We start from the raw sequence: 12,646 nt of genomic DNA on the forward strand, positions 1-12,646 counted from the left end.
ATGAGGTGTTCCCTGCCTCCCTCCCAGGGGCCTGACTCAGCTCCTTCAGGTCCCAGGGAAGCCTGAGTGGCTCCTTCACATGCAGACGTGACCGCTGCTGGGAGCAGCCTTGGATTTCTCCCCCTGCTCCTCTCCCTGCATCTCAGAGGGGCCCAGGGACAGACGCACTGCTTAGAATTTCTTCAGGGAGGTGGCCAACGAGGGCATTGCTTCTATTCCTCGGGCTTCCCCAGCCAAAAACCAAAAACGGGGGGATTAGCTGGGAGACAGCTGCAGAGACCGAAGGCCCCTGGGGAATCCTACCCGGCGCAGCAGCCCTGGCCTCAGGGAGGAAACTGCCAGGGGCCTGCCTCCGAGGCTGCCCTCGAAAGCGCTCGGGAGCAGCAGCTCAGACCCTGTGCTCACCACCGACTGAGTTTGAATCCTGACTCCCCACTTATCAGCTGTGTGAATTTGAGCCACTTCCCTTTCATCAGCCTGCTCCTTCATCCGGCAGCATGGATTCCTACTTCCTAGAGCTGTTGGTGAGATTAAATGAGTTGATGTGTGGAACACCTTCTTTTATGGCATCTGGCAAACTCCAGGAGTCCAGGAATTGTCAGCCCTTTCTCCCACTGCAGCAGGGGCAGCGACTTTCTGTGCTCAGTGCAGATTAAGCTTGGGGCATGTAGGGGTGCTATGGCTTCCAGCACTCAGGGGCACCTTTCTGGTTTTTTTCATTGATGCTTTCAGTCCAGGGTTTCTTCCAACTGGGCATCTTGGGACTTACAGCTTTGCATGCCTAAGCCTTGTCATGATGCGGGAGATTAGGCTATGGAAGAGGATGGCGTGGAAGAGGCTAGGACTGCTGGATGGTGGATGAGAGAGAGAGAGAGAGAGAGAGAGAGAGAGAGAGAGAGAGAGAGAGGAGAGAGAGAGAGTTCAGGCTGTAACAAGCTCCCTGAAGACAGGACGAGGAAAGGCCAGACCTTACTGTTCTGAAAGGCAAGGAGCTACCGGCCCCCTGCCTTCCCCGTCGTCCCTGGGCCTCTAGGCGAGACACCAACACCAGGGGAACCACATGAGCGCATCTTCGAGACCTTCCACTGCCGGTCTGCAGCCTCTGACTGGGTCTCGGTGGGGCCTCAGCGACCCGTGAGAGCTGGGTGGGCTAAGTGCTGTATCTTCTCCAGTTCTCGATTTCTTCCTCCGAGGAATGAGACTGATAATCCCGGACTTGTCTGTTTGCAGACCAGCCGGAGCATCCCAGTGCTTAGAGAGGGGCTGGGCAGAGGCGGCAGGGCAGACAGTGGCTCCCTGCATGGGGGCCAGAGCACACACCTGCCCATGGGGCCTCAGGGGACACCTGGGACCTTGAGTGGTTGCCTTGGCAACCGAGTGCCTGGCTAACTCCTACTCCTTCACGTTTCAGCTTAGACATCAATTCTTCAAGCTCTCCTGGACCTTTAGGCCCTCTCCTATAAGCTTGCATAGCATTCTGTATAGTCTTCTTACAGAATTTACCGTGAGTTGATAGTGTGGTTATTTGTGTGATTATTAACAGGTGTCTTCTGCACCCGATTCTAAGCTCATGCAGAAAAGGCACGTGACAGACAGGTGCTCAAAAAGTCCTTGCTGAGAGAGAAAAGAATTGCCTGCCTCACCCTTTTCATGCCTCAGTCAACACTTGATACCAAGCACCCATCTATTACATCCCACTTGTCCAACATCTCCTTTTAAGAAGTAGAAGGTGACATCTCCCCTCCCTTTATAATTCAAGACACAAGTCAGCCGGATCACAGCTTCCCTTCCCCTTTTCTGGGCACGGCAGACCCTGCCCAGGCTCCAGAAGGTCGGAAGTAATTGCTGTATTTATTTATTTATCTTTGCAGAAGGCTGCCCTCTGGTGGTCCAATTTGGAAGAGAGCACAGGAGGGATGGAAAACCGCGTGGCCAGGAACCAGCCGGCCGAGTCCCGCTCCGAGGCGGTGGGTGGGCCCGGACTGGAGAGGCACTGCAAGGAGGGAGGCACTACAAGGAGGGAGGCTAGGTGAAGAGTCACGCCAGCCCTCCGTCCTTACGGATGGCTCCCTCCAAATACAACAGGAAGGCCTAGGAACAGGAAGAAATTAAAGAAAGCCTATGCTACCCGCAGTGGGGTGCCCTGGGAAGGGGGAAGGCTAGTTCAAACGGCTATTCCTTCTCCTCAGTGGTGCGCTGGCAAAAGCTGAACAACCAGCTCTCAGAAAAAAACAGTCCTACTAGTCACTGATTTCCACGGCATAAATACCCTACTGTGGCCAATTTCAAACTTCCAATGTGACATCCCTGCGAGCAGCATTGCACGTCAGCACACAGTAGTTCTGCCTACAGATACCAGGGCGGAGATAAATTCAAGAACATGGTCAGTTATAAAATAGAATAAAATTCTTGGGAAGTGATGTGTTTGAGTATTTCTTACTTTTGTTTCAACATAATATACTTGATTGCAAGTTTTTATAATATAATTTTTAATATGACTGTGTTTAACAACTGGCTTGCAAAATGCTGGAAAATGTAATTAATAAATGCATCCTTGCAAGCCCAGTAGGAAGAAAAACACATCGCTGGGTCCCCCTCTCCCTCCTTCCCTGTCCTCTTCTTACACGACTATCCCGGCATCTGTGCGGGTAGGTGGGATGGGGATCATGGGAAAAAACCTTCCTACAGACCCTGCTCTCTGAACCAGGAAACATAAGACATTAAGGAAATAGGATGAAGAAATGCAGGTTTAGCTGCTGAAGGACATTTCCGAACGTGTGCTGGCGGGTGGGGGTGATCTCCACAACTGGACGTGAGGCTGATTAAGATGAAAGGCATTCAGAGTCAGGGCACTGGGCCCTGTGGCCCGCGAGGGGCGTCCTCCGAGGGCTCCTGCCCGGGAGGAACAGGGCTGAGCTAGGAGAAGCGGCCTGTGGGGAGCCGGGGCAGGCAGAAGTAGGCACTGGGGAAGAGGCCCAGGTTGACGGGGTTGCCATCCAGGCGGACGTCCTCCAGCCACCTCCGGGTGTGCCTGTGCGCCTCGGGGTCACAGAAGGCATCTCTCTGCACGCGCTCTATCATGTTATTCTGGAAGGAGCGCACTGGTGCTGCCAAGCTCCCGCCTGGAGTGAGCCCTGGGCGGCACTGAGGGCATGTCTCACTCGGTGTCCCCGCCTGCTCTGCTCCCCTTCTGGAGCTGGAGGAACCCGACTCATGAAGCCAAGGCCACACGGCAAGGGCCGAGGAGGGGGCACCCGTGGAGGGTGGATGGAGGGAGAGCCGAGAGAGAAAACGGAGGAAGGGAAGAGGAGACAGAGGGGAAGGGAGGGGAGGAACCAGCAGCTGGTGAGCCGAGCGAATGACGCCGACGGGCAGGGAAGGAAAGGGAGGAGACAAAACCGAGGCTGTGAACAAGGGCCCGGCCCAGACCCCCTGATCACAGCTCTGATGAGAGTCATGACTTGGGGCCAGAGACCCCACGGCTGCCGCGTCACCTGAGCCCTGCTCTCTGCTACGTTCATGCTCTTGCTGTTGGGGGGCCGCTCACCTGCAGGTGTAGTGAGCGCAGGCTCAGGGGCAGGGGCCCGGGGACGGAGTCCAGCAGGTTGTTGGCCAGGTACAGGGACTGCAGCTTCTCCAGCGTCTGCGGAGAAGCAAAGGAGGGGAGAAGCTGGCGGACCCTGGAGGCCCTGGCCGCGAGGTGCACCTGCCATGACCCCCTCGGTCCACTTGGGGTGTCCTGAGCCACAGCCGTGCGCAGGCCCCATGCCGGGCTCTGCAGGGGTGGTGGGTCCCAGCCCCCCAGGAGCTCCCTCAGAGCAGCAGGAAAGCGCTGCCATTGCAGGGCAGGCAGCCGGGGCAAGGTCAGCCATTAATGAGGAGCAGCAAGGGCAGGACAAGGGACATAGCAGCTCCGCCATGACTTCTCGCTGTCAGAGGGGTTTTCCCAAATGAAGAGTCTCCGAATGCTAAGCCCGGAGTGGCTCTGGAGAGCACGTTCAGGAAATACCCAAATCCGTGGAATGAGAGCCCCGGGCACACGTGAGGCAAGTGTGACAGAGCTGGGAGTGCCAGTCCTGTTCCTACCCTTCTTCAGGTCCTCACTGCAGCTGCCCCTGGGGCTCTTCCCAGCCCTGCTGAATGGGCAGCTGCAGGGGATCATGGTGCCATGTGCCTCCCACCAAAAGCGACAGTGACCAGACTGCCTCTTTTGAGAGTCATATAAGTCAATGATCATAGAAAGACAACGATTAGTCACTTAGCAGTGAATTTTGGAAATACAAGTTTCTGTACAGTTAGGCCTGGAGCCAGCACTGCTGCAAGTCGCGTGAAAGCCAGGGTTCTGCAGGGGCAGAAGCCGAGTGTGCAGAGGACGCTGGTGTGCAGGGAGAACAGGGCAGCTGCACAGCAGGAAGCCAAGACACCGTGTGCCCCAAAGAGGGAGAGTGCTGGCCTTGGTCTCGGACTTTGCCCACACCCTCTGCCCAGTAACTTGCTCCTGAGGCCTGCGTTCTCTTTTCATGGAGGTTCCTGGGATGGCATGTTGTAAAAACACCCTTTTCATGAATCAGAATCGGTTTCTTATATCATAAAGAACCTTTAGTAAAACAAATGAGAGCAGGTGAAAACCATGGGGTTTGCTGTTCATTCCCCAGAACGGGCGGGGGGACAAGGACATCCCAGGAGGGCAAGGTGGGTATGCATGTCGTGGGCATGAGCGGTGGGTGGCGGATGGTGGACCGAGGGCCCTGGCTCACCCTGAGCACCTCAGGCTGGATCCCCGAGCTCTGGAGCCGATTCAGGCGGGCGTCCAGGACCTCAATGCCAGGGGGCAACTTAGGCAGAGCCGCCAGCTGGTTCTCCGGGAGGATCAGCTCCTGCAGCTCGGGCAGCAGGGAGAGGGCATCGGCATCGATGGAGGAGATGCAGTTGCTAGAGAGATCAATCCTCTTCAATTTTGCTAAGGGCACGGGGTGAGCACAGAGACACGGGACACGCCGTCTTCCCTTGCCCCTGTAGGAGCCGCCCGTGGCCTGCTCTGTCCCCCTCAGGACAGGGCATGCCAGCCAGTTGTCCACCCGCACCAGGCCCAAACCAGGAGGGCCCACCTTGGGTCAGTTTGGAAGAAACCTTTTGAGGGCAAGACCCAGCCAGGAGTCCCCAGATCCATTCCTCCCTTACTGTCCGTCTACACAAAAGGATGCTGAGGCCAGAGGCTGTGGGAGAATCTGGATGAGGCCCCAGGGTGCACGGCGTAAGAGGCGAAACAGGCACGCGCACCAAAGACCGCGCAAACGGCGTTGGTGCCATGGAGAGCAGACTCAGCACGGGCTGGTCCAGGGGCTAGCAGGGCCCAGAGCTGCAGCTGCTGGCGCATCCCGAAAACAGACGCTTGGGCCTGTCCTCCCCATCCCAACCAGAGCATGTGGGACAACAAATGAGAACAGGTCACTTCTGCCATGGAAAATCTTCAAGGGAAGGAATTAGAGAGACTTGGGGCCATTCCCGTCTGACAGCTGGAGAGGCTGGAAGCTGGCAGAGAAAGGCTGACACCAGCAGACACTGACTGGCGACCTTTACGTCGCTGGGTGGCAAGGGAGAGGAGCTCTCCCTGCCAGGCTCACCCTCCTCTTTTTCTAGGGCATTACATACTCAGCCCTCTGAAGTCTCCTGCCCGGATGTGGCTGATGTGGTTGAAGCGGGCATACAGGTAGGTGGTTGTCTGGGGAAGGGGAGGGATGATGTGCAGGTTGGCATCGTCACAGTACACGGAGGAACCGAGGCACACGCAGACCAGACAGGTGGGCAGGGCTGGCCAGGGAGACAGAGCAAAACGAGACCCCTGGTCAGACTCCCTCGGTCCCTGGGACCAGCGGGCCTCGGAGTGCCTGAGCCGTGGCCAGGACTGTCACCGTGCGCCCGGGCAGGGCTGCGGGCTGCCCCCAGCCTGGTGCTCAGCCGTTGGCCCGGAAGAGGCAGACCGGCTCTTGGGTCTTACCCATCCAAGCCCATCAGTGCCCTCTTCAGTCCCTGGTCCTGTGTAGGTGTTGCCAGGCCTGTGTGGGTGGGGGTTTCTAGGACATCTTTTCCACGGGGCTCCCCTCTGGTGCCAAAAGGTATGGTAAAGGTAAAGGTGAAATAAAAGCAGAATTGAGTGGAATGGCGCATGGTTGTTCTGTCAGCTGCCTGGTGGGCAGGGAGTTAGATGTGTTCTGTGCAGCTCTGAGAAGCACGATAGAGCCCAGGTGGAGTGGACAGGGCCGGCCCAGAATTCAGTCTCCCTCTTAAGGTGTTGGCGTCCCAGTTCTCAGCCCACAACCAGCGGTCATGATGCTTAGGCCAGGCTATCACCTCAGACGGGCTTTGAAAAATTGGGGAGACCTTACAGGCCCACACAACTGAATAGTGCAGGTGGTTTCTGTCACTTGCTGGACAAGGGACAGAGATGTCAGGACATCACTGTGAGTCCGACTCAAGGGCAACTCCAACAGCAGTGACACGGCTCCAAGATTAAGAGGCGGCTCTTTTTTGCCAGCAGGGACCAGACCGGTGCAGGCAGAGCAGAAAGGGACACAGCACCCTTCTTATCCAGCTGAGGCCCTTTATGGCCTCTTTAAGCCTGGGATCCTCAGCTCTGGGGGTCCTGGACTCCTGCCAACACCCCCGTGTCCTGGGTCTGCCCAAGGCAAACATCCCAAGAGGAGACTAGGAACAGAGGGGTTAATTGCACCCTTCCTCTGCCTCAGTTCTGATCCCCAGCAGAGTGCCACCCCCTTCCTGCCAGATCCACCAGCATCCCAGTCTCCAGGGGGCGTCAGGGAGGGGAGAGCTGCTGAGGGAATGTAAAGCTGAAAGGCCATGTGAATGCTCCATCTGCCCCCATGCCAAGTGACAGCCACAAAGTTATTTATTCTTCACTACAGGCTTTTAATTGTCTCTAATCTAATTACCACTCAACCTGCTCCCCCAGTGACACTGTTAATTGAGGTGGGGTGGCTTTGCTAGGCATAGTGAGTTCCCGCATTTCTTTGCCTCCCATCTAATCTGTGCATTCAGGCAAAGGCACCAGGGACAGCCAGCCTCTCCCTTTGATTCCTTTTTTTATTTCTGTTCTTACTCTGGCTGTTTCCCCTCCTCTGCCTGCTGGTAAGGGCCAGCCCTGACCCTCCGCTTCCCAGCCCTGACCACACTTCACTTTGGTGCCCTGGGAGCCGGGTCGTGGCTGTGCAGCCTGTGACCTATGCAGATGGAGACCTGTGACTCACCCTGGCTGGTTGGGGAGCCCAGCAGGCCTGGCATCGTAGGCCTGGTCACGGTGGGGTTTGAAGAGGGTGCCCTGGGACTCATAGTGTTCTGAGTGGAACTGATCCCAGTTGGAGGCGCCAGGCTGGTTACTTGAACCTGGAGACAGAGCACATAGTCCACATTATAGGCCAGCTTTTGCTTGAGAGGGACCTACCTTTGAACTCTGACAACCTCAGTGATGGATTTCAAGCTTGCAAAGAGGCAACCATGGAGAAGGAGGGAAGGAGGAAGGGACCTTCTCAGAGAGCACACCGTCCAACATCGTCAGCACATGGGGGACACTGAGGCCGGGCATGGGAGGGGCTGGGCTCCACCGGCCAGCTGGCGGCCAAGCTGTGGCAGAGCTAGAACCCACATCTCCAGATCCCCCAGCCTGCTGCTCTCTCCCTTGCCCTGCGCTGACCAAGTGCACAGGGCAAACACGGGCTTCAGGCCAGCCCCTGGGAAAGCCAGGAGCAGCTCAAAGGCTTTGGACCGGAAGACAGCCAGAGAGAAGACGGGGGCTCTGGCACCATTTCCGTTTCTAGGGAGAATCTGAGGACAGCGCCAACTCCCAGGCCAGAGAGCTACGACTTGAGGTAGTACCTGAAGGCAGGGGCAGGGAGGAGTGACTTCTAAGGGAAGTCGCATCAAATTTACTACAAATGAACAAAGAAATTGAGGGTCTGTCATCCTCTGTTTTAGTATCGTCTAAGTTCCTCTGGAGGGACGAGAATTTCCACCTCCTAGAGAAAGAGCTGGTGGTTGGGACGCGGGCATGGTGGGCAGGCAGAGAGGGGCCAGACCCTTGACTCCCAGTCTCTTGCAGGGAATGTGTGCTTCTCACCTCAGGGAGCTGGTCCCCATAGTCTGGGAGCTGCTCATAGCTGCTCAGGTCAATGACCTCATCGTAGCTGTCCAGGCTCAGGCCATAGTTCCCCAGAGGCAGAACTGTGGACAAGTCACCCTCCCCTCGCAGGCCCTCTTCTCTCCTCTCCGGCTCCTGCTTTGGGAGGGAAGCTGTGCACGCTTCCTGCAACACCAGGGCCAGCAAGCTCAGGAAAGCCAGGAGCTTCATGGGGTCCTGGGAGGTGGGAGTGGGGATGAGAACAGGCTGAACCCCCTCAGCGTCCAGTCCTGGGGAGCAGGCAGCATCTGAGGGGCAGGGCTCTCTCGAGCTTTGTGTGTACAGCTCACAGCTCACCCCACTTCCCACCCCTGCACTTGCAGACTCATGTCAGTCATCACGCAAGCTGTGTGCGAGCTCCCCGAAGGCTGGGCTGTGTCCAGGGGGTGTCTCCCGCCAGCCCCCTCGCCACCACCCCACCTCGGTCTGCGTGCTGATGCACAGGCTGATATTCACTCACACAGCCTGTGCAGACACCTCGCAAGGGCTCATTTACTCATCCCAACAGAGACACGCCAACCAGGTCCACATGTTTGCTCCTATACAAGCGCACCCTGAGGATGATCATCAGCCGCCAGAGTTAAAGAAACTTCAACATCAGGGAGTCTTGTAGTTTTTAAAAAAATTATTCATTCATTCATGCATTTGCTCAACAAATATTTACAGGGTATTCATTGTGTTCCCAGCACTGGGCTTATCTTTAGGGGCACAGAAATGAATAAGGCATGCCTCGTTCTAGGAACACCTAGCCCATTTAGAGTACGTGAGCTTAAAAAGTGACATACAACGTAAAAAAGAAAGTTCAATTGATAAAATATAACTATGGCTTTTTAGAAATCAGTGATTACAGACGCAAAAGCATTCTTTGTGTGTGGTTGTGGGGGTATTCATATATCTAGAAAGTTCCTTAGCTATCTGTGTACATTTGTGCGCTCAGGTGATTATACACGTATGTGATGTGCGTATGGGCATAAATGGTTGCATAAGCACACGCACACATGCACAGACAGGTCAAGGAATGTATGTGGTGTGGTGTGAGCCACCCAGCGTATCTCTGCTAACGCAGCCCTCTCCAAAGCCAGCGGCATGAGTTTCTAGTAGACTCTCCCACTTACTTTCTTCATTTCAGCTGGGGAAGAACATAAGCAAGAGGTCTCTCTTCAACTTACCTACGATACTTTGCTCCAGACCAAATTATTCCATCTTTCAAAAATCTTTTTAAAAAGTCCTAAGACAGAGCTTACTGCCCACCTCCCACCCCACTGAAACCTCCTCCGGATTCTCTGCCCAAGGCCTCAACTCTCCCCACTGCCCCAGCCCAGTCCCTGCCCCAGCCCTCTGCACTCCCTCTCATCTGCACACCAACGGGCCTCAACTTCGAACATTACCAGCTACACTCCTGTGGTTCTGATCGGAGCCTCGGAGCTTCCAGGGAAGCAGGCACTCTGACAGCCGGGCCTCTGCAGTGGGGCCTGAGGAGACAGTGGGGCCGGAGGGGAGCCGGCCAAGGCCAGCAGGTGGCCAATCAGACTTCCCTTCTTCTTGGCATCCCGCTGCGTTCCCTCCACCTTCCTCAGGGGCCCTGCCAGGTCTTTTGCTTATTCAGAGGGAATTCTTTCTTCCTCTCCCCACTCCACTCCTGCCCCTACCCTCTTCTCCCCTCTTTGTCTGCCTGCTACCTTTCTGGCCCAGCCACTTTGAGGGGCAGGCAGTTCACACCCCCTAAGGGACAGCCCCCGCCTCAGATTCTGTACTCTCAGAGAAGGGGTGGGGGCACATGCAGGGATGGGGCTCCCACCATTTGAGGTGGGTACTAAGGGATGAATCAGATTTTGCTAGGTGGCAGAAGTGGGGGGAGAGCACATAACCAGGAGAGGAAAGAGCACAGCCGAAGGTAGGAGGACGGAGTGTGTGTGTATGTGTGTGTGTGTGTGTGTATGTGTGTCTGAGAAAAGGAGAGGGTTGTGTTCTGGTCGGGGAGGTATGTGCCTATTAGCCCTCAGCAGGGAGTATATCCCTGCTGTCCAAAAAGCAGGTGGGTTCCTGATGTTTCCACCCAGCCCCTCTCCCTGCCCATGAGCAGGGTGGCCACAGGGTCAACTGGCCAGGCTTCTGTCCGCAGCCCCTGCCACCTCCGTTCCATCAGCACGCCTTGTGCTTCTCCTAATGAGAGTCTCGGATTAGATGAGAAGGCGGCCCGCACCGCCCACCCCCTTTCGCAGGCTCCCAGGGAGCTGAAGGCCTGCACAGCGTGCTGCTGAGTCGGTTCCCACACAGGTCACACCCACCCCCCTCCGGACACTCCCTGAGACCCACGGGAACTGGACTGCGTGCCCGGCCAGCTTGTGAAAGCAGGAGCAGAAGCTGGGAGAGGGTCTAGGACTTGAGGCCTGGGTCAGAAAAGGCTCTTTGTTGGGGAGGAGGGAAGCTGGTGCCCGTGGGGTATGAGACTGGCTGTGTGTGTGACCGCAAAGCTGGAAGAGCGTGTGGCGGGGCCGCTGTGTGACGCGGAGGAAGTGGGAAGGGAGAGTGGGAGCAGGTGGCAGGGGGAATGAATGAACAGTTGCAGGGAATAAACAGCGTGGGAAGAGGAGGGCAGGGGGAGATGTGCCGGGGACGGGGGCGCGGGGTGGGATCTGGCTGTGGGAGGTCAGAAGGACATTGCTCCAAATAAGCCATCTGCTTCCTGGGCATCCTCCTGGCTGCAGGGCTGCCCCTCCTCCCCGCCACAGAGCCGCTGTCCTGCTTCTCCCTAGACACTGGCGGCCAGGGGAACAGATGCACACGCTCCTTCGGTGACCAGGTTCTGGCGCACGGAGAAGCCTCCTCCAAGCCAGCTGGTGCGGGGAACACTGCAGGCCAACACTGCCCCTTGGGCCAGGCTGTTAGATCCGCCCCTTCACCTGGTGCCCCGGGGCAGAGAGGCCTGCCAAGGCCATCTGTTCTGAGGGCACTGAGGCACACTGTCGCGGGGCTGGGGCAGGGGAGACCAAGGTGCAGAGGGAGTCGATCACATGAACAAAAGGGCAACGCCGGCCTGACGGGAAACCTAGGCCCCGGCTCCGGCTCTGTGCGATCCTGGGCAAGCCCCTCCCCTCCCTGGGCCCCGGTTTCCCATCTGCACAACAGGGGCTTGGACTCCCGTCTTCAGGGAGCTCTGTGGCCAGGACGCAGGATCTGGCCCCTGGAGGAAACTCGCTGCAGAACCCGGGCAAACACGTGGGCCAGGGGAGTCGGGGGACCACATCTTAGTCTGCGCAGCCCTGCCCTCAGCCAGGACTTGCCCTGCAGAGCCTCAGGCGCCAAGCAAGTCTGTCCTGATGAATATGGCTTTGGTGGGGGGGTGAGGGTGGGGAAGAGGATTCTGCCCAGCCCCCTGTGGGCCCCACACCATGCCTTCTGATGTCTGTGATCAGGAAGAATTTTCTAGGGCCTAACCTCAGCAGATTCTGAGAATTTCCTACATCCTCCTCGCCACCATCATCATCGTCATCCCTGGAGAACCTCCGGCTTTCAGGTGCAGCCCCATCCCCCATTCACCTCTTTGGATGGCCGCCTTCAGCCCCTCCCTCCGGTGTTGACGTGCTTCCTCGGAGCTGCAGGCTGTGGGCGGTGGCACTGGTCAGAGCGCCTCCCCTCGGCCTCTCTGCATGTTCACAGAGTCCCATTTACAAAGGCAGAGGCTCCGCGCTCACCAGCCAGAAAGGCTGGACACACGCACCCTGCGGGCACACTCCGCGCCCTCCTACCTTCCGGCTCGCGCTCTCTCCTCTCCGCATGTGCTTTTCCATCATTCTGCCACCAAGCACAATCTGATTCATCCCTTAGTATCCTCCTCAAATGATGGGCGCCTCTCTGGGTCCCCCTCAGAGGTAGAGGCCCTCTCTGCCATGCCCTTTGTACAGCATTTTACAAAGACTTGAGACACAGAATTATTAATTCATGGATTTTTCCCTTTACCAAGCTATGAATGCCTCAAGGGCATGGAGTGTCTATCATCTATCCTTGAATTCTTAGCTGGGGGCCCTACACATAGGTGATGTCCGTTGACAACTTTCTGAATTGAATTGAAGCAGGCATTTAGGAGGGAGGGGGTGGGGGTGGGTGCAGCGTAAGGCAGTTCTCATCTTACAGAAAGGGGTGCGAGCTGAGGGATCAACAAGCCCAGTTCTGGAATCAAACTCCCATCTGGAGATTCTTGCATCCCATTCTCGCCCCTCTGCGAGCATGTGGTTGGCTTGTAGACCATTTCAGATAATGTGGCCCTTTGTTCTCTGCCTCTGAAACAGCTCTGCCCCGTGTCATGGTTCTTAAACTGCATCTCCTCAGCTCGTCTGTAAGCTTTACTTGGTCAGGAATGGTAACTGTTTCGTCTTTCTGTATCTGACTCAGTACAGAGCATGTGGGAAGCCCTGAACAATTCGGCATCTGTAGGTTGAGAGAATCCCAGGGGCT

The 12,646-nt window shown here is 56.7% G+C and overlaps 1 protein-coding gene across 5 annotated transcripts; it reads right to left on the bottom strand.

Moving 5' to 3' along the window:
- Positions 1–1,481: 1,481 nt before the first annotated feature.
- OPTC (opticin) lies at positions 1,482–9,670 on the bottom strand. 5 transcript variants are annotated; one of them, XM_017680776.3, is made up of 8 exons: positions 9,580–9,662; positions 8,652–8,745; positions 8,132–8,368; positions 7,266–7,401; positions 5,653–5,811; positions 4,758–4,960; positions 3,548–3,643; positions 1,873–3,087 (listed from the first exon to the last, which is right to left on the bottom strand). In XM_017680776.3, exons 3-8 carry the CDS (start codon positions 8,360–8,362, stop codon positions 2,917–2,919), a joined length of 996 nt encoding a protein of 331 aa, XP_017536265.3. In that variant the 5' UTR covers positions 8,363–8,368; positions 8,652–8,745; positions 9,580–9,662; the 3' UTR covers positions 1,873–2,916. The 5 variants fall into 5 exon arrangements, with proteins under 5 accessions (XP_073073223.1, XP_017536265.3, XP_036871124.2 ...); XM_073217122.1 differs by lacking the exon at positions 8,652–8,745 and having other exon boundaries at positions 1,482–1,993; positions 9,580–9,670; XM_037015229.2 differs by lacking the exon at positions 8,652–8,745 and having other exon boundaries at positions 4,767–4,960; positions 9,580–9,670.
- Positions 9,671–12,646: the final 2,976 nt, after the last annotated feature.

This window comes from Manis javanica, chromosome 11 (assembly GCF_040802235.1).
Source record: "Manis javanica isolate MJ-LG chromosome 11, MJ_LKY, whole genome shotgun sequence".
In the NCBI taxonomy this organism is placed as follows: Eukaryota; Metazoa; Chordata; class Mammalia; order Pholidota; family Manidae; genus Manis; species Manis javanica.